Source organism: Pelodiscus sinensis, chromosome 3 (assembly GCF_049634645.1).
Source record: "Pelodiscus sinensis isolate JC-2024 chromosome 3, ASM4963464v1, whole genome shotgun sequence".
Taxonomy (NCBI): Eukaryota; Metazoa; Chordata; order Testudines; family Trionychidae; genus Pelodiscus; species Pelodiscus sinensis.
Genome location: NC_134713.1, coordinates 140,457,688 through 140,477,830, shown reverse-complemented (window position 1 = coordinate 140,477,830; position 20,143 = coordinate 140,457,688). Strand labels below are relative to the sequence as shown.

The 20,143-nt window shown below is 58.1% G+C and overlaps 1 protein-coding gene across 11 annotated transcripts in view; it reads right to left on the bottom strand.

Annotated features, from left to right (window-relative positions):
* Nucleotides 1-535: 535 nt before the first annotated feature.
* Nucleotides 536-20,143, bottom strand: part of SLC29A1 (solute carrier family 29 member 1 (Augustine blood group)) — a 79,823-nt gene continuing 60,215 nt past the window's right edge. For 8 of the 11 annotated variants that reach the window (XM_075925044.1, XM_075925046.1, XM_075925045.1 and 5 more), the window contains 12 exons: nucleotides 14,513-14,612; nucleotides 11,232-11,313; nucleotides 10,888-11,078; nucleotides 10,192-10,331; nucleotides 9,710-9,844; nucleotides 9,270-9,367; nucleotides 8,821-8,917; nucleotides 8,471-8,562; nucleotides 8,231-8,339; nucleotides 7,742-7,827; nucleotides 3,421-3,620; nucleotides 536-1,527 (listed from right to left, as the gene is read on the bottom strand). In XM_075925044.1, coding sequence (XP_075781159.1) covers nucleotides 1,416-1,527; nucleotides 3,421-3,620; nucleotides 7,742-7,827; nucleotides 8,231-8,339; nucleotides 8,471-8,562; nucleotides 8,821-8,917; nucleotides 9,270-9,367; nucleotides 9,710-9,844; nucleotides 10,192-10,331; nucleotides 10,888-11,078; nucleotides 11,232-11,313; nucleotides 14,513-14,541 — 1,371 coding nt within the window. In that variant the 5' untranslated portion in view covers nucleotides 14,542-14,612 and the 3' untranslated portion in view covers nucleotides 536-1,415. Of the gene's footprint in view, nucleotides 1,528-3,420; nucleotides 3,621-7,741; nucleotides 7,828-8,230; nucleotides 8,340-8,470; nucleotides 8,563-8,820; nucleotides 8,918-9,269; nucleotides 9,368-9,709; nucleotides 9,845-10,191; nucleotides 10,332-10,887; nucleotides 11,079-11,231; nucleotides 11,314-14,512; nucleotides 14,613-18,593; nucleotides 18,731-19,596; nucleotides 19,617-19,665; nucleotides 19,811-20,143 lie in introns of those variants that run through there. The other 3 variants (XM_075925050.1, XM_075925051.1, XM_075925049.1) reach the window with 3 other exon arrangements.

The window sequence follows — 20,143 nt, the reverse complement described above, 5'->3', positions numbered from 1 at the left end:
CAGGAGAGGGAGCTGGGAGAGTTTCTGGGGAAACTGCTTCCAGGAGAGGCAAAGGGGCAGAGAGATGCCCTGATAGGACAAAATGCCACAGTTCACTATTGTGGTCACTAGGTGGCACTCCAGCCCATCCAATGCACCTGCCAGGGCAGCAGTTTTGCAGAATGGATACTGACAGCCCAGCACCTGTCAAGGCATCAGAGCTCTGGATCCCAACATGCCCAGCCTGGACCCCTGCATGCTCACCTTGGTTGTGCCCACCAGAGCTCATGGGCAGGGCCTGCCCCTCACTGCCCACAGAACCCCCCCATGGGAGCCCAGGGTGGGTGTGGGGCCAGCAGGAGTGAACTGAGCAGCAGCTGAGGACAGACACACACAGATGTCCCTGCAAGCAGTTCTGGGAGCCTCTTCACACTGGTCCCTTCAACACCAGGTGGCCCCCAGCCCCGCTGGAGTCCACACCATTGCCTGAAACACCTGTGACGCTCATGTTCCCCTCCCCCAGTGCTGGGATGGGAGTCAGTGAGACACACCAGAGGCAGATTCACTTTGTATAGAAAATGGCAACTGTACAGATACATTTACAGAGATAAACATGCCTGGCCTGGCCCCCACTGGCGCTAAGGGACAGCTAGCCAGGAGAGGCCTTGTGGCATGTGGGATGGCTGTGGTCAGCTTTTGGCTCTTGTGCACCCCCCACCGCCAGCATGCCTGCTCCACTTGTTGCAGGGCCTCCTAGGGGAGGCACGGTCACAGCTCTCCAATGGCAGATCAAGGTCTGGAGCAGTGGGGGTAGCAGGGGAGAAGCGGAAAAGGCACGCTGGGAGGAGGAAAGAGGGGCTGGTAATTAAAGTGTTTGGCTGGCACTCCAGACACCTGGGCTCTAGCGCCAGCCCTGCCCCAGTTCCCCATCAGGATTGGGGATCATGTCTCTAGCTCCTGCAGGAGTGGGGATAAAGCCTTTTATGTCTGAGCAGCTCCAGCACTTGGGGGCACACGTATTAAGGTCACAGGGATGTAGCATGGCCTGCAGGCCCTAAGGGAGGGGGGTGACTTTAGGTGTTCTCTGAGCTCAGGATCCCAGGCTGCGCAGGTGTGCTATGAGTCTGAGGCAGGATCCTGGCATCAGTGTCTGGGGAGGAGTCACACAACCCTGGGCATAGGAGATGTGTGTATGCAGAAGGGATCCGGGTCACAGCACCAGAGAGAGAGAATGGCACAAGTCCTGGAGCCATCACACAAGCAGGGGGTAAGGCCAAATGCCCCAGCCAAGCTATCCACAAGGCAGGGCGGAGGTGTGCCCCAGGGAAGGGCGGAGGCAGTCGGAGTCCACTGCAGCCCACAGGAGCTATCCCCTCCAGTACTGCAGCTGCTGTGAGCTGAGCAAGCCTGGCCTCAGGCTCCGTGCTGCTGCCTGGCTAGATCATAATCCGGAAGAGGAAGGAGATCACCGCTCCCAGGGCCAGACCCAGCGAGAGGAAAAAGGCCATGATAGCTCCAGCTGTCTCAGCTTCATGGGCGGGCACCTTCCTGGGAGTGGGGGAGAGAAGGAGAGAGGGGTCAGCTCAGCGGCACTGTGCCCTGCAGGAACGGGTGCCCCTCACCACCACCGCCGCGTGGTTCTGCCACTTCACATGAGGGCCGTTAGAGAGCAGGTAACAGAGCAGTGACTAACCGCTTTCATTCTTAGTGGTTGCATGATTATTCGACAGTCCCCTGGGGCGGGGCCAACAGTCAGTCAGTGCGCTCCAGCCCCCCTCCTGGGGAGCCCCCCCCGCCACTCCACACTGCTGCCTCTCTATCCGAGTGAGCAGTGTGGGATGCCAAGTGGGAGCCAGTCCGTGAGGGAGCCAGTTTTAAAAACAGTTCCCTGCACAAACTGGCTGCCTGCCTCCCCATGCTGCTGCCTCTGATACAGAGACAGCAAGGGGCAGGGAAGAAATGCAAGTAGTTGAGTTGACTAGATTAATTGATAAGCCCAGGCTTGTCAGTTAATTGTCTAGTCAGCTACTTGCTGACATCCCTGCTTCACTCCTGGAATAAACAAGCCCTTGCTGCCCTCCTGTCCCCCAGCTCTCCCCGGCTGAGGCTGGGAGCAGTTAAGATACTTCTGGTGAGCCAGGCAGAGAATCCAGATCTCCTGCCTCCCAGATCTGTGCTTTAACCCCTTCCCAAGGGCTCCTGCTGAGAGGCCTGTGGGTCGAAGTGAGGGGCTGGGGGGGGGGGGGGGGATCCTGGGGCCCACAAAGGGTCTCTCCACCCCGAGGCCAGGGAGCTATGGCCACTTTAGAGACCAATTGTTCTACTGCCAGAGAGAAACCTCACATGCTTGGCAGAAAAGAGCTTAGTCCAGTCTGCAAGGGGCCCACTGGGGAGGGAAAGGGGGGACAGGATGGCCTGTGAGGGGAACAGCCTGCAAAGGGCACCAAATGTGTGTGTGTGTGTGGGGGGGGGGGGGGGGCAGAGAGAGGGAGCTTGTTGCTCTGCTGGGAGTGTGTGGGGTAGTGAGTTCCTTGGCCGGCCAAGCTGGCAGGCATGGGCAGCGTTTGTGTGGGCCGGGCCCGGGCCCAGCGGGTGGTGCGCTCTTGCTCCCTCTGCTGGCGGTGCTGGCACACGGCGGGCGGAGCAGAAACACGGTTTGTTTCAGGCGGTGTGAGGAATGGGGGGTGGGCGGGGTGTTGCGTAGAGTTGAAGCTACTCTTGGGATCGAGCTCTTGCTACGTGTCGAGCAGGGTAAGAAATCAGGCTAGGCTCAGGGAGAGGGCCTGGCATGGCTGCCCACACGCTAGTGATGGGGAGTGGGAAGGGGGCGGGAGGGCACTTGGTTGAGGAGAAGGGGCCACAGGGGTCGACAGTGAGGGGATGGGAGGGAGTACTTCTCTGCAGGGTTTTCTCTGCCGCAGCAACCTCCCGCCCCGCACCCTGCTGGGACAAGCGCCCAGCTCGGAATTATGAGCCTGTATAAAAAGTATGCAGCTGCTAAGTATCAGGCAAAGCACCACCCTGCACGCCTGTCAAGGCGGCTGGATGCAGGCGCCAGGCGTGCAGGCTGCCTGGCCAGCCCCAGCACCTCCCTGTGCTAGGGCTGCGGCCACGGCCCTCGCCGGCACTCTGCAGAGCCCCTTGCCTTTGGCTGCAGCTGTGCCCCCAGGGATCAGTCATAGCCCCTTTCACTGCTCTCATCCGTGCAGGAGGCGCAAGGCTCAGCTCAGCTTTGGGCTGAGGAGAAAGGAGAAGACTTAATGGCTGAAGCACAGGACTTTGGGAGCCAGGACATCTGGATGGGCTGGGGAAAATTAGCCTGTTTCTCCCTCTGTAGCATGGGGAGAGTGATCCTGACAGCTGGGAAAGGACCCATTAGAGAGGGGAACTGCATGAGCACAGGGTCTTGGTTCCCTTCCCTTAGCTCCAGGTCACACTCACTTGGGCCCAAAGCACATGCAGAGGCTGGCCAGGTAGCCATTGGAGATGGAGAAGAGGATCATGAAGCCGATATACCAGGCGTCGTGGTGGAAGAAGACAGGCATATGGCTGCGGGGCTGCACATTGCACAGCATGAAGAGGGGGATGAAGATGATACGTGCAGCCACCATCCAAGGCAGGAGCCGGCTGTCCTTCCCGGGCTGGGCAAGAGACACAAACACAGACCTATCAGTGGGCAATGAGCCCAGAGCACCGGGCAAGTGAAGGGCACCTCCCCACAGCATTGACAGGCAAGAAGTGAAGGTGGAGAGGGATCCACACAGGCCAGGAGCAATGGTCCCTCTAATTTTTTCCATAAGTGGAATATATTTTTTATATGCACTGGGGCATGTGCAGATGTGCACCATTAATGAGCTGGGCAGCAGAGTGCTCAGTTTATAGATGGCTCAGTGCTGTGCCTGCTCACCCAAAGAGGGTGCTCCTGAGGGACATGGGCTCCCTCTAGGCACTCTGGAAAGGGAATGCTACCCTGCAATGCCTACAATGCAGAGTTGCTGAGCTCCTGTGCTGGACCAGCTGGCTTAGACCCCAGAGAGTTCACTGGGACTCAGCCCCTTGAGAACCACTCCCTGGGCCCAGGCTGGGGCGTTTCCAGCCTGCTGACTCATGCTGCTGGAGAGCTGGGAGGCAGTAGGAGCCAGGATGCTGAGCAAGGCTTCTGCAGAGCCAATAACTAACATGGAAAACAACAGGCTGATGGTAGCTGAGAGCCCAACACGCACACAGCCCCACACCCTCCCCTGCGCCCTGGGGAAATGCCCAATGCCCTTCCAGCTTTCACTGGCTCCCTGAGCTGCCAGCCCCATGCTCTGACCCTGCAGCTGCACGGCCTGCCCAGTTTCAGGTCAGTCTCCCCACCCCTCTGCTGAGCCGAACCTTCCCCAGGGAACACTGGGCTTCCCACTTGACCCTGCTCTGCTCAGGCCCCCCAGCCTGTGCGTGCAGACCGGGACCCCCCAGCTTTGTTGCTCTCCAGCTAGGGGTGCCAACATGCCCCACGGACACCACAACAGTGTCACATCCCTGGTGCTCCTCTTGGTTCCAGCCAGGCCACACCAGAGCAGCTGCAACAGGCTCACTCCAGAGGGCTGCTGAGGTCCCCAAGCCAGCGCTCGCCACCTACGTCTGACATGAGTCTTCATTTCCCCCCCGTGGGCCCGTTGGGCTGGGCTGGCGCGTCAGTGGGCAGTCGTGGGCACCAACAAGTTTGCCGCGGGATTGGGGCGTGTTTGTGGGCACAGCCAGAAGCGGCGCCCTGGTGGCTGGGAAGCCCGCCCCGGAAAAGGAGGCCCTCCAGCCCAGCAGCTTGCCCAAACCACAAGCAGCTGCATCCAACTACCATAAAGCTGTTTTGGAACCATCTCCTGTTGAGGCCTCCTGCCAATGGGGATGTGGCCTGGCGAGGCAGCTCAGGGCCAAGGGCATCCAGGCGACATGACCCTCCCACCAGGGGAGAGCATCAGAGGCAGTTCTCAGCTGGCTCAGCCTGGACAGGCTCCCTGTGGTCTCATGCTGTTGAGAACTTATTCAAACAAACAGTCTGAACTGTAAGGGGGGAAGCACCGCATGGGGCGTGGAGGGGGCAGGAAGGGCCAGAAACTCATCAGCTCCCCTCCCCACCCATGGCAGGGTGGACACGGGCCAGTCACTGCAGACCAAACTCAACCCATAACCTGATGCATGGGGCAGCCTGTCCTCAAGCAACCACTGTAGGCCACCTGGAATGTGGAAGAGAAACAGACCCCGCCCAGCAGCCCTGTTAGTGGTACGGGGCTTATGACACACACTCAAGTAGATCTGTTTCCAAACACCCCCCTATGATGGCACGTTGGGGTTTTCTTGTCTCCTGCACCCCCGTAATGGCATGAACAGACTCCGCCAGCCAGTAGAATAGAGGGAGTTTATTGCTTCTCCAGGATACAGCACAGCACAGATGTAATCTGGTTACAGGGCAGGCCTAGGATGCCTCAGCCCCTCTTGAGATGGGGGAGCCTGGGCCCCTAAATCCCAGCCTGTTGCCTAGGCTGCTTCCTCCATGATACCAGACAGAAACTGCCCAACTTCCAGCCCTGCCCCCCCAGCCAGGGCTCCACTCCCCTTCTTCCCATTGTTCCGCTCCCTGGGAGATACCTGTCTGACAAGCTTCGAAGCCCCCTTGCATGATGATTCATCTCCTGCCCTACTGGGCTGTGCTGCAGCCAGCAGCCAGTGGAGGTCACTCACAACCCACTGCCCAGCATAGCAACCAGCAAGGTACCCCCCACTATGTCACATCTCCCTTCTTCCTAGCCATGGTAGCACTCTGAACCCTGGCTACAGGGAGCTGTTTAGCTCCCCTTCTGCATTCTTAGTTCTCTGATGCTGGCCGTGCCGGAAGGATAGCAGGTCGCACTTCCAGGGCAGAGCGTGTACAGGGTGCAGACCAGCCGACGGCGTCTCCGAGCCCCGTTACTGGATCAGGGCCAGCTCTCCCAGCACATATGATACAACTCCAGAACTTTAACGCTGCCATATGGGGCGGGCCCGAGAAACAAGAGAGCCTGACAGGAAGGGGTCAGGGAAGGGGCAGCTTTGGGCACTGCCCATGTGGTGCCCTTTGTGAGCCAGCCCTAGGAGCCCCAAGGGCAGAGCAGCCTAGACTCCCCTGTGAGCAGCGAAGCTGTCCCTCCCTTTAGCTGCCCCCCAGCTCTTTGTGTAGCTGCAGCATAGGTTTGTTTACAAGGAGGCTGCAACTGAGGAAACGGCTTCATCCAAGCCACACCGCCAGGCAAACAGCAACATGGGAACAGTTCCCTGGAACCGCACAGGCCGCCAGCTGGATCTCGCCCCCTCTCCCAATCTCCAGATGTGATTCTCTCTTCCCCAATCACCCAACTCCCCCTGCTCCAGCGCTGCTTTCCGTGACTGCCTGGCTACCCCTCTCCCTGACACCACATGTGTCTCACGCCTGCCTCCCCTGCCAGATACCCTTCCACTCCAGCTTCTCCCTCCTCCTCTTCTCCCCCCGGGCGAGCCGCTCTCCCCTTGGACCTAGACTCAGTGACTTTAAAGGCCCACAATGACCATCCAGTCTGACCGACTGCCGGCCACAGAGCCTCACCCACCCACGCCTGTGACAGGCCCCTAGCTGCTGGCTGAGTCACTGACCTCCTCAAAGTCTCATTTAAAGACAGAATAGCCACCACTGACTCTATACCAAACCTCCAAGGGACCCGGGCCCCACGCTGCAGAGGAGGGTGAAACACGCAGGGTCCCTGCCAACCTGACCTGGGGGATAATTCCTTTCTGGCCCTACATATTGCAACCACTTAGGCCCTGAGCATGTGGGTGGGATCCACCAGGCAGACTCCTGGGAAAAAGTGCACTCTAGTAACGCAGGGCCTGCCCCAGCCTGTGTCCCATGTCCGGCCACTGGGTGAGATTTACTAATTCTGTTTGCTAGCTGTCATCCCTGCCCCTCCTGCCCAGTCTCTCCCACTGCCAGAGCAGTCTGTCTCATTCTGCCACATGCCTCCTTCCTCCTTAGTAGCAGCTGCCCCCTGTACTGTCTGCAAGGCTGCGGATGGCTTCCTGACAGTACTACCTAAGGGTCCCCTCTCTGTCCTGGGCTTCTCTCTGGGCTCTTCGCTTCTTTCCCCGCCGTGCTTTGCTGCCCCCAGCCCCAGGGCACCATACCTCTGCTTGCTAGCTCCCTCTGGCCCCACCCTCAAGTGCCCCCTACATCCACTTCCCAGGAAGTTAGTTACAGGCCCGCATGCAATGTGCGCCAGACTCAGCTGGGAAAATGCCTCCAATTCACACTGCATTGGGCTTCTCCTGCCAAAAAAGGCAAGACTGGATCCTGGGGGACAGTCACCCTTTGCCCTTCCCTTGCACATACACACGATTGTCCCTGAGCCCCAGCACCAGCCCACTGGGAGGCCAGGGTCAGCAGCAAGGTGGAGAAACTGAGGCACAGAGCAGGGAAGTGACACACACACACAAGCATGCAATGAGGCGGTAAGAGCCAGGGACAGAACTCAGGAGTCTTGCCTGGCAGCACCCTGCTCTAACCCAGCCGGCCTCACTCGGCTCCCAGAGCCAGGATCAGAATTCAGCACAGCCCCTCTTGGAAACTTGCCAGCGCCTGTGTCTTGCCGGGGCAACTGGGCTGTGAGGAAACACCAGCCTCCGGGGTGGACTCCGATTGGCTGACTCTGCCCCTATCAGATCAGGGCCCAGTTGCCTGGCTCTCGCCCCTTCCACTCTGCCCCACACTTACCCACAAGCAGACAGCTGTGATGCTCCGTCCCAGCCAGTCAAAGACATTAAACATCAGGAAACAGGAGACAGGGATGAAGTACACCTCTGGAGAGAGGGGCAGGGTCAGTGACAGGCACCAGGACACGCTCCTCCCTTGTCTGCTGTGTGAAGCGCACCCCAAGGTGCAGGGCACAGGGGACATGGGGATCAGGCCCTGCCCCAAAACACAGCCCCTCCCAGGGGCACAGGCTCTCTCTGAGACTCAGCAGCCAGGACAGGGCCTGGTCCTGGTCTGCACTGTTGCCCAGGCTGTCAGAGGGCATGGCAGGCCCTATCCCGCTCTTGGGTTCCCATCAGATGTCACTGGGGCCTCTCCCCTGTAGCTTCTCCCCCTGCCCTGTGCCTCACTTTCTCCCAGCTCTGGCGCTAGGGGTCTGCGCCCTTCCAGATTGTCCGGTCCCTCGACTCCCCAGCGACGAACAATGACCAGCACCCTGTTGTCACTCACCCCACTTGCTGCTCCCAGCGATGGTGGATTTCACCTCAGCAGTAACGGCCGGGAAGATCCCAATGGTGACCGTGAAGACAAAGCAGACTGACAGAGCCGTGACCCAGATCTGGGGACAAAAACAAAGCCAGGACCTGTTACCCAAATATGCAGGGAGATACCAGCTCTGGGGTCTCCCACACTGGGGGAGAGACCCGCCCAGGGGCTGATAAGGCATGAGGGTGTCACTGACTCACGTACCTTCTTAAAGATGCTGAAGACGGAGGGCTTCTGGCAGGGAACTTGGGGGGCCATGTCATGTGGGTGTCTTGGTTCTACTCCATTGGGCTCATCTGTGGGGAGAGGCAGGATAGGTGAGGGGAGGCCCCAGGGCGGTGGGTGACCCCATGTGCAGCCAGAATTTCTATGCCTGAGCCCAGTGTTGGAACTGGCACTGCTCACACCTACTGCTTCCCCCTCCCTTTGGGATTCTGGGGTGGACTGCATGCAGAGGGGCTGCAGGCTGCCCCAGAGCCAGCAGCCTTCCCAGGGCTATCTTCAGTCCACAGCTCTCTCCAGCCTCTCTGCTCCGCCTCCCCGGCATGCCTCACCTTTCTTGATCAGGTCGATCTTGGTCTCCAGCTCCGCGTGCCTCTCATGGGCTCTATACTCAGTCTTGTCCTTCATTGAGTAGTAACGGAAGAATTCCTGCAGAGAGACCACCCCACAGAGCTCACATATGCGCGTGGCGAGACCACCCCACAGAGCTCACGTGTGTATGGCAAGACCACCCCACAGAGCTCACGTGCACACATGGCGAGACCACCCAGAATTTTCACTGGGGGATGGGAGAAACTTCTCTGCCTCAACGGAGGGGGGCTACCCATAGAGTGTCATTGGGGAAGCCTGTGGCCACCCGTACGAAGCTGGCTTCCCCTTGCACAATGGCCCCTGTGAAGCACAGTGGAGGCCCCCAAACCAAATCTTGCTGCTGGCTGGGTTTCCCTGCTGGGGTAGCTCCGGGTCCTGCTCCGGCTCTTTGAGAAGGGAGAGTCCTTACCATGCGGGGCAACAGGATGTAGGAGCCGATGGCCAGCAGGATCACCACGCAGGCTGTGATGAAGTAGCCGAAGGCGCTGTCGTGCAGCTCTGAGCCGCCTGGGAGCATGGAGAGAAGAGAGGCAGGAGGGGAGGGAAGGGCTGAGGGGCTGCTGCGGAGAAGCACCTCTCCTACACCCCACCAGGAGGACACCCCCTCCCCGCACAGGATGTTTGCAGAAGCCGGTGCAGACCCCCGAGCTGCCCTTGCAGTGATTTCAATGCCCCTCCCTGCGTGACCCCAAAGTGTGCTCTTCCCCAACAGTGCCCTGGCGGCTGAGTTTGAACTGTGGGAAGGGCAACCGCCACTGATCAGCTCCCTCCGCAGCCTCTGGGCACAGGCTTTGTTTGCAGCCGATCTCGCAGGAGGGCTTCAGATGGGGCCACAGCAGAGGTACTCACTGGCGATAGCGCAGATCATGGCCAGCGCTGCGAAGGTCCCTGCCAAGCCCTGCCCGCTCATGATGGGGGTTGTGTAGCTGACAGGTAACAGCCCTGCCAATCCAAAGAGGCTGCCCTGGAGGATGGCACCAAAGGCTGCAAGGACAAAGACAGGCAATTAGGGGAGAATCGACAAATAGAGGTGACACAGCACTGTGCCCTTCTCCCACTCCTGCTGAGACACAAACTGGGGATCCACACACTTCACAGCCAGTGCCCCTGCCCTGCTCCCCACAGCGCCTCCTGCTGGGGGAGGAGCAGCCATGCACTTCGGTGCCAGGCAATCAGACCCAGAGCCGAGGCCCTGTGGCAGCAGAGTGGGTTGGCACTGCTCGGGCTGGCAGTGAAGGGAGAGGTGGAGCGGGGCATGTGCCTCTTTCTACCCTCCGGGGCCAGCTTCCCTGATCCCACTAGCATCCAGGATTGGCCAAGGCCTCACTCACAATTAATGAAGATGATCTTGACCATGGTGACGATGAAGAAGGGGAGCGGCGGCAGGAAGAGCTTCACCAAGGCAGCTGTCATCATGAAGACCAGCAGGATGGCAACCAGGCTGCCCATGATACGGACTTTCTGGGGGATCCTGCAGGGCGGTCAGAAAGAGCCACTTGGTGAGAAGAGGATCCCTCACAGGACCATGGCGGGCTGCGGGAGGCACCCCCTTTGACAGGCCTGCCTCACAGGGGAATTGGATCACAAGGCCTGGTGTTTGGTGGGTCTCGTGTCTGTGTCGAGCAGGGACTGGTCCAGCTGGGCTCTGGAGTACGAAGGGGACCCAGCGGGAGGCTGAGTTCCCTGCACAAGCAACAAGGGGGGGCATAGAGTACCATGTGCACCCCCAACTAGGGATGTTCAATTTAGATAAATTGGCTAATCGAACAGTCAATGCAATTGCTGCAGGGCTGTTGCTACACTCCAAAGGCGAAAGCGCTGCGAGGGGCCAGTGGGGTACTCAAGTATCGTAAAACGACATCAAAAGTAGCGCTAGGAACCTAAAGGTCTTTGTCTCCTGAGTACCTGCCTTGAATCCTGCGGCATCCCAGGTACTCTTTCAATTGTGCACCCTCGCTATTGGCAGTTACCGGTTGCCACTGGTTCCCCGCTTGGCCAGAGGGGATGAGGGTGGGGCCCAGACTCACCTCTGGTGGAGGAAAGAGTTGAGGCAGGTGAAGACAAGCAGGGGAAGCATGGCACAGAGTGTCATGACGTTGTTGAACCTGGCCTGCAGGTAGGTGGGGGGAGGCTCCTGGCCTTCGTATGTGCTATTCGGCCCCAGGAGGCGATCCACGGAGGAAATGTTGTCGGAAACCCCGAGGCGGTAGGTGAAATACTGAAAGGGAGAGAGCGAAATGAGCCTGGCTGCCTCCAAGGCACCTCCATCTCTCCTAGCGCACACCGGCGCCCCTCCAACACCCCCATGGGCCACATGCACCACACGCACTTAAATCCTCCCACCCATGCACACAGGTGCAGGGGGCCTTACCCTGGTGGCTGTCATGAAAAAATTCCATGGCAGCAGCGTCCCCAGGCCAAGTATGAAGAAGATCAGCCAGACGGCTTTATACCTGTGGGAGAGATGGGCAGAATCAGAGTCTGAGCTGTGTGCTGCTGAGACAGGACAGGCGGTACGAGGATGTGTGGCAACTGCCCCCATCTCCTGACCACTCCAGCCCCAGAACAGGCGAGAGAGGAAGGAGGCAGTGACTCTGAGCCTCCATAAAGGGAAGGAAGTCAGGGCAGAGGAGAAGGCAGGGGCTGGGTCTACCTGCCACTGCTCCACCAGTGCCCCTCACCCCTGCCCGGCAGCCCCCCGCTATCCCAGCCCTGGGCTCCCCACACAGCTCTGCCAGTGCCCTTCCCCCTGCCCTGCAGCCCCCTGCTATCCCAGCCCTGGGCTCCCCATACACAGCTCTGCCAGTGCCCCTCCCCCTGCCCTGCAGCCCCCTGCTATCCCAGCCCTGGGCTCCCCACACACAGCTCTGCCAGTGCCCCTCCCCCTGCCCTGCAGCCCCCCGCTATCCCAGCCCTGGGCTCCCCACACACAGCTCTGCCAGTGCCCCTCCCCCTGCCCTGCAGCCCCCCGCTATCCCAGCCCTGGGCTCCCCACACACAGCTCTGCCAGTGCCCCTCCCCCTGCCCTGCAGCCCCCTGCTATCCCAGCCCTGGGCTCCCCACACACAGCTCTGCCAGTGCCCCTCCCCCTGCCCTGCAGCCCCCTGCTATCCCAGCCCTGGGCTCCCCACACACAGCTCTGCCCGTGCCCCTCCCCCTGCCCTGCAGCCCCCTGCTATCCCAGCCCTGGGCTCCCCACACACAGCTCTGCCAGTGCCCCTCCCCCTGCCCTGCAGCCCCCCGCTATCCCAGCCCTGGGCTCCCTTGAACAGATGTTACACTTCCTGGACTTCAGGACAATACAGGCGAGTGCTGCTCAAGCTCCCTGGCACAACACACACACAACCTTTTGGGCCATTCTTGCTGGATTCTGAAGCACCATCTTCCCCTTACAAGCACTAATGTCACTTGCCAGTTCATAGATTCCCAGCCCAGAAGGGACCATTGTGATCATCTGGTCTGACGTCCACTATAGCACAGGCCAGAGACCTGCCCTAGAGAAGTTCCCAGAGCAGAGCTTTTAGAGAGACATCCCATCTTGATTTAAACATTACCAGTGAGGGCGGATACATCACACAACCCTTGGTGAGTAGTTGCAGTGGTTCATGACTCTCACTTTAAAAACCCCGTGTCTCATTTCCAGTGTGAATTTGTCTAGTGTGGACAACCAGCCACTGGATCATGTTATGCCTTCTCCTGCGGGACTGATAAGCCTGTCTCTGCTCCCCATCGAGACGCTTTCAGACCGGAATCAAGGCAGCCCTAACCCTCTTCTTTGTTAAACCAAACCGACTGAGCGCCTCGAGTCTACCGCCGTAAGGCCTGGTTTTATTCATTCCTGTGGTTCTTCTCTCAGCTTCTCCAATTTACCACACTTCCCTCTTCCACTGTCTGTGGGCAGCTGAATGGGGGACAGTGCCAACAACCGTCACACCAGTGCCAAATACAGCGGCAAAATGTCCTCTCTCCTCCTCCTTGAGATGCCCTCTCTTGGTACATCCCAGGATGGCTAGAGCCCTTTGGGCACTGGGAGCTCAGGCTCAGCTGATTACAACTCCCAAGTCTTTTGAGGAGGGCTTCACTGGGGCGCAGGGCTGCACCTCTCACCCTGAGCTCCATGGCCTGGATTCTGGTGCTACAAATGACTACTGATTTGGACCCAAGTGTCCAGCTGTGACATCCTATTTGGGGGGCCCAACTCAAGCCGCTGTTGTGCCTGGTTTTACAGAGGTGCTGAGCACCCACAGCTCCCATGGGCTGCACCTGGAGTGATGAGCACTCAGCACCTCTGAGAATTAGGCCCTAGAGGCCCAACATCAGGCACTCAAAGCCAATAGCTGCTTTTGTGGACTTAGGGGTGGGCAATAATTTTTGTCCGAGGGCCACTCCAAAAATTTCGGAAGTAGCCCTGAGCCACCCCAGAAAGGGGGGTCCCTAAACAGGAAGGGGTGAGGTCTAAACAGGAAGGGGTGAGGGGAGCCCCTTTGCCCCCTCCCTTCCCAGTAGCACCTATGCCGTGGAAGAGGCTTGGCATGCTCTCCCGCCCCCCAGGCCAATCAGGGTCTGGGGGCAGGGAAGCACAGAAACCCTCCTCCCGCCCTGCGAAGAGCATGTGGCACTTTGAAGTGCCATGAGCTCCTTGTAGGGCCGGGGCAGGGCGAAGGAAGCTTCACGCAGCTCCCCCACCCCCAAGCCCTGATTGGTCTGGGGAGCACGCAAAGCCTCCTTCGCTCTCCCCCGCACCCTGCAAGAGTGGGCAGCACTTCAAGTGCCACGTGCTCCTGGCAAGGCGGGAGGAGGCTTCCCGCGCTCCCTCGCCCCCAGGTCCTAATTGGCCTGGGGTAGGGGGAGCAGCAGGGCCTCCGCAGGCTGGATCCACTCGCTTGGTGGGCCACATTCAGCCCACGGAGGCCCTTTTGCCCACCCCTGACTTAGGCCTTAATGCAGAGCCCTGACCGCCCCCTACTGGCAGCTCTAATGTTCGAGCTGCTTAGTTCAGAGGATGCCTGCAGGACCTCGAGTCCCCTGGGGGGAAATTGGATGTGTCTGAGTTTGGAGAATTAAAGCCAGGTATTAGGCAAGAGTGCAGGGGCTCAGCTGCCTGGGGACCCAAAGGCGATTTCCAGACAGGCTATGAAAGAGGGAGGGACGAGGGAATTGGCCGCTCACAGGCCCTGGGCAGCCAGATGTGTGCTGGCAGCAGTCAGATGTGGGAGGGGGCCAAGTCTCTCAGTATTTGTCTTTCTCCCTGCAGAGAGGAATGTTCGCAGCCTATCTGCTATGGAAAAACTGACACCAGGAGAGCCTCCCAGAGAGGAGAGTGCCACAGACCCCGTCTTGCTGCCTTCTCACTCACGAGCAAGGCCCGGGGCACTACCTATAGTGCAGCATTGGCCCCTGCACCTCCAGCAGAAGAGGCAGGACAGCAGGGAGGGCAGCAGGGTTCCCAGGCTTGGGGACACGGCCCAGTGTCCAGGGACACTAGGATTCCAAGCTCATGGCACCAGTGGGCTCATTCCATGGCTCCTTGGGCTCTTCTGAGTGTCCTGCCATGTGGTGTCAGGATGGGGTGCTGGAAACCCCATAGCTGCTGCGGTTCTGTCTGTCGGAGGAGCAGCGCGTAAGGCCATGTTTCTGGGGGCCTGGCCATACCTGTCGGAGGGGCCGCCGCTCGTCGTCATGGTGCCTGGTGGCAGTCAGCGAGGTTCGGTAGCTCCAGCAACTCTCCCTCCTTTACTCTGCTCCTGGCCACCTGCAAAGCCAAAGCAACCAGAGAGCTGAGTGGGGACTGGGAGAAGGGGCACAGTGCTAGTCTCAGTGCCAAGGCAGGCCCCTAGGTGAGCTGCCACAGGGCTGGGATCAGGAGCACTCGGGGAACGGGGCCTGCACAGATTTACCACTCTGGGTAGAGCTGCCACTCGGAGCCCTTAGAAATGGGAGGCACAAATGGGACACAGGGCACTGGCTGGGATGGACCAAGGGCCGAAGCACCTTCCTCCTGCAGGGAAGCCCTGCCCTGACACTGGCCCTTTCTTCCCTGGGTGAGCTGAGCTGGCATTAATCCCATACCCAGCTCCCCAGCCCCCTCTGCCACATATCCAGCAGGTCCCACCTGGGAGGCCTGGCTGCTCCAATCCAGGCTGCATGGAGTGTCCAGCCCAGCAGTAACTCCAGGAGGGACAAATGCCCCATCTCCACACAGGGGAGTGCCCATCTCTGGCATGCTCTAGATTCTTTCATGCTGGTGCGCATCTCCCACCCCTTTTCCTCTGCCATCTGCTCTGAAGCACATCTCCTGGGCTGAGGCCCCTCCCAGGCCCTCAGTGGTAGCGAGGGACAAGGAAACTTTAGGCATGTGCTTCCCACAGAGACCTGGCCCTGCTTTGTCCCCTTACACCAGTGGATCTTCAGCCCTTTGAGCGGATCCATGTTTCTGGGGGAGCAAGGGCAAGCTGGAGGGTCTGGGCATAGGCCAATCCCCTCCTCCTGCAGAAACTGCAGGATTTGTATCCCATCAGCAGAAGCAGCCCTAGCGTGGCACTTGCCAGTTTGACCTCTTTCTGCACTAGGCACTCACACCTCATCCGCCTCCCTCTTCACAGGCAGTGGGCCCCCTAGTCTAGCTCACTCCCCTCTTTGGCCAGGATAGCAGTGCAGGCCCTTTTGCTAGGGATGGTTCCCTGGCACGGCCCAGTTCCCTAGTAGTGTGCATCTCAGCCACTATCCCTGCCAAGGCTATCCCCAGGGCAGTGTTTCTCAAACTGTGTGGGTCGCGAGAACTTAGAGGGGGGTCACAGCTGTATTCGGTTTTTCACTTGCGACCCCTCTACCCCGGGCTGTGAAGAGCGGCAGGGCAGCGGAAGGCAAGCCGTGCAGCATGGCCGGGGCCACGGGACTCCAGTAGCGCAGCTCAGCTGCAGGAGGAGGCAAGGCAGCAGGAGAGTGAGGCCGGTGCCAGAGCGGACACGCGAGGGGCAGGCCGGGGCATGGTTACTGGGTGACCGAATGTTTCCCCAGCTGGGAGAGGGCGGGGGGATTGGGTCCGGGATGCACGGAGATAATTAAGGACACGTGGGTTTCAGAGGAGGAGGCAGAGGAGAGGAAGAAAGAAAGAAAGAAAAAACACCAAAGGGACAAGGAGCGGAAAAGAGGCAGAGGAGAAAGAGACGGGGGAAGGAGCCTGCAGGGGAGAAAGGGTGTTGAGGACCGCAAATGCCTTGAAGGAACCCCAGGTGGGCAAGGAGTCTGGTGAGAAGGGGGGAGGAAGCAACCCAGAGCAGTAGGGGGGAGGGGGGAGTGTCACACAAATTCATTTAGCATTTTAGGGGGTCGTGGTATCAGAAAGTTTGAGAACCCCTGCCCTAGGGGTCACCTCCCAGAGCACTGGCACCCAGTCACAGCTGGGGGCTCCTTAAGGCTCCAGCACCCATCCAAGGGAGCTCAAAAACAACGGGCGATGCCACGGGAAAGCCCAGGCAAGGAGTTTAGCTCAGGGGATATGTGAGTGCAGGAAGGCATTTGGGAAGACCACTACCAATGTGGAAGCTGCTGCACCGGAACAGACCCGTGGGCCCAGGTACCCAGGCTCCTATTTCCTTGTTAAGCTGGATCAGACCAATGGGCCCACGTAACTGGATGTGTAGGTCTGAGATTTCACACTCCCATATGGGCCCCCCCATGGCCACTAGTTAATCAAAAGGGCAGCTTGGCACAAGACATCAACTGGCCAGGAGCCCATTTAGGAGCCCCTCTTCAGACAGCCTTTCCCATTTACCCCCTCCCCCTCCCTCCTGAGCCCAGCCCTGGGAACCCCACAGCCACCTCCCACAGGGTTCTCAGCTGGGGGCTCCGACCCTCGTGGGGAAGAGGCAGCAGGATCAGGGCAGACGCTGACTGGCCCGTGCCTACTCTCTCTGCTCCACTGTTTCTACGCAAATGTTATTCCCTGTTATTAACAGGGGCTCTGTACGGCGGGGCCAATAAGAGACAGTGAGAGAGCTCTTTGGAAGCAGCTAGACACCCAGCTCCCCTCACCCCTGCTTAGGTATCTCAAAAAGGACAGTAATGTGTGCGCTCTCACCCCCATAGAGCTGCTGACAGCCCTACAATTCCCATCTCACACACACACCAGGCCAGGGACCCTGCAGCAGCTCCTAGCACTGTCCTGTCTCACTCTCCCATCTCTGACAGGCAGTGTGAAATGCACCAGCCCTGAAAGTGAGTCACAATCCCATTGCTTGGGGAGTGAAAGGGTGATGCGAGCCCAGACCCTCTCAGCCACCTCTCCTGTGGAGCCTCACCTGGGAACTTTCCAGCCAGAGCGAACTCTCTGGAGAGCAGTACACATACAGCAACGCCTCACTTAACTTTGTCCTGGTTAACACTGTTCCATTGCTCATCATGGGTGGCCAGTGACTCAGCTACTTGGGGATGCTAGCCCCCGCCACCTCCCTTTGGGCCCCACCTCTTACTCCTGCAGGAGCCCAAAACACACCCACCACAACCCCAGCAGTGCTCAGCTGGGGCAAGGAAGCAAGGCCTCAACCCTCGTGTGCTGCAGCTTCAGCACTCACAGCCCCAGGGGCAGGCAATGCATCCAACCCCGACTCCCTGCGGGAACTACACTGGTCTGGGGGAAGGGCTGCAATAGGTTGTGGGGATGCTCAGCCTTCCCCTGCCTATGGTACCCACTGCTTGTGCGATTGTATCAATATTGCATTAACTCATCAATAAGCCAGACAGAATCCAGGTATGTGCCTGTCAGTGTCCCGCTGAGATACGGAGACCTTGGCATGAGCTGGCACCTAGTCTGCCAACATCACAGCATCTACTTAAGGAGAGATTTTCAGCTTATGTAAATAAGGTAAAACATTGTACAAGCATAGCTAGAAGAGCACTATAATCCATGTTCTGCCATCTCATTGTAGAAGAGCCCTCAGAATGGGCCATTACTAGAGCTGGTAGCGCGCGCGCGCGCACACACACACACACACACACACACACACACACACACACACACACACACACACACACACACTTACTTTACCTTACATTTCATGTCAGAATGAACCCACAATATCAAACCAAAGCAGAGGAAAGTTTGGAACTGTCTGGAAATGGGGGATTTTACGTGGTTCTCATGGAACAACTCAGGCTTGCTTGAAAGTCCTACGCTCTTTCATAACACCACCACTAGGGCTCTTTCATAACAACACCACTAGGCTTGGCAGTGGGTCCATAGCACTGATTGTCCATGGCCACATTGTATGGCTTGATTCCAGGCATTTAAAGGCTCCACCAAGTTATTACTGATCTGGTACAGCCAAAGCAATCATGGCTGACCACAAGTCTCCCACCTGGGCAACATCTGCTCCAACCTTAAGTCCAATCTTCAGGGCTCAGTGTGTTGGGACTTTCTCTCAGAGGCAGGCTACATGGCCAGAAAGTTCCATTCGGCAGGGACCAATGAGGATTTCAATCCTCTCCAGCCCAGTTCTCAATAAAACATCCCAATGACGGATAAAAATCAAACAGCAAACATGCCCACCAGTCGCTGTCACAAAGCGTATGAAACACCTCCAGGCGCCTGCTGTCTTGTTTATGCAACCTGTGGGCCTGGTCCAAAGCACATTTAATACTAGTAGAGCAGCTTCAGCAAACAAGAGAGCACAAGCCCTTGGCTATTTTCAAAACAGGGGCAGGCCCAGGCACCAAGATAGACTCAAACCCATACCTCCAAGTCCACAGCTCCCATAGGCAAGAGGGAAGTAAGCCCCACATCACCCAGGGCACATGCAGCACAACTAAGTTTGAAACACTGCCAAAAACCTTCTGGGCAGAGGAAAGATTCCAGTCCATTAGACCACTAAGCACGGCAGGCAGCCTAACACAACACAGAAGCCCCACCCCTAGCCTAGGGGGGGAGCCTTATACAGCACCTCCCCCCAGTACTGTTTTAATTAACATGGAACAACTTCAAAGGGTAACAGTGATGGGAGCCCTCATCACTGCAGCCCATGACCCAGTGATCAGGGTATTCACCTGGGTGGCAGGTGAGCCCTCTTCAACTTCTTTCTCATGAGGCAAGGGGGAAATTAAGATGGTTCAGATGGCCAGACTGGGTCCAATCAATGACTCTGCTGGCCCAGTTCCCCATCTTCCAACCATGGCTGATGCCAGATGCTTAAAAGGCAATGGACAGAAAAGGGCAATTATCCAGCTGTCAGCCACTCCCAGCAGCTGGCAGGCAAAGGTAGGTTGTGCCTTGTAGTACCTCGAGCCTGTGCCATTATAATTAAATAGCAATTAGGCAAGGGCTAATTCTGGAATCTCTTTATATCCCAGGGGTCTGATGCTTATGGAGCTGTGCCAATGATGCTGGTTCAACTCCTGCCTCAGCTTTCTGGGAAGGGACTTGAGCAGCTGTCTCGGAAGTGAATACCCAGCTGCTGGACTAAGAGGTGGTCTCCTTTGGGTGGGCCTGGTGTTGGCTGTCTCAGCCTGTTCTGCTGCAGTTGTTTCACTTTAATTCCATGTTCATGGGGGTCACAAAGCTAACAAGCAGCACTGTGGAGTCTATCAATTTGGGTGTGTGCTTAGCATGTGCTAGCTTGGGGTTCAAATCCCCCTTCATGTTTGTGGAGAAAGGGTTTGAGCTTTCACCTCTCAAGAGGAATGGCTCAAGTGCTGTGGTAGGTGCTAATCTGGTCTGGAGCCTGCCTTGCTCTTTTGCCTACCTTTGCTGTAAGGTATGCAACTGCAGTTCAGCTTCCTCCCACCCGCACAGCGCGCAATGCTGCTCTTACACTCTGCCTTGGAGCTGTTTCCGGGAGCCTCCTATTTGCTGTGCAGGGAGGGGGAGAGGGGTCCCGAAGTCAGGATGTCTCCCCTCCATTAAGCGCCCCCCATGCCGTACTCCATCTCCACAAAGCAGGATATCACAGGTATGGAGTGTTGTGTTTGGACTTCCTAGTCTACTTACAAGGGCAGTGTACTTAAAGGGGCAATGCACATGTCTCCCTCCCCCCCCCCCCCCCCCAAACACCCACTCCCTTGGTGGCATGGAGCTGCCTGTGCACTGTCCTGAGAAAGATGGGTATCTGCCAGTAGAATATGGATTCGTCAACATGTTCAGTTTCTGGAAGGAAGTGTTTACAGCTACCACCTTGTTTCTATTGTTTCCTCCCTCCTGCCTCTGTCCATGCTGCTGTGTACAGGTGAGGCTACATTAATGGCAACATGTTAACCCTTGAGGGCTTAGCAGAGTGCTAGTTCATCATTTAG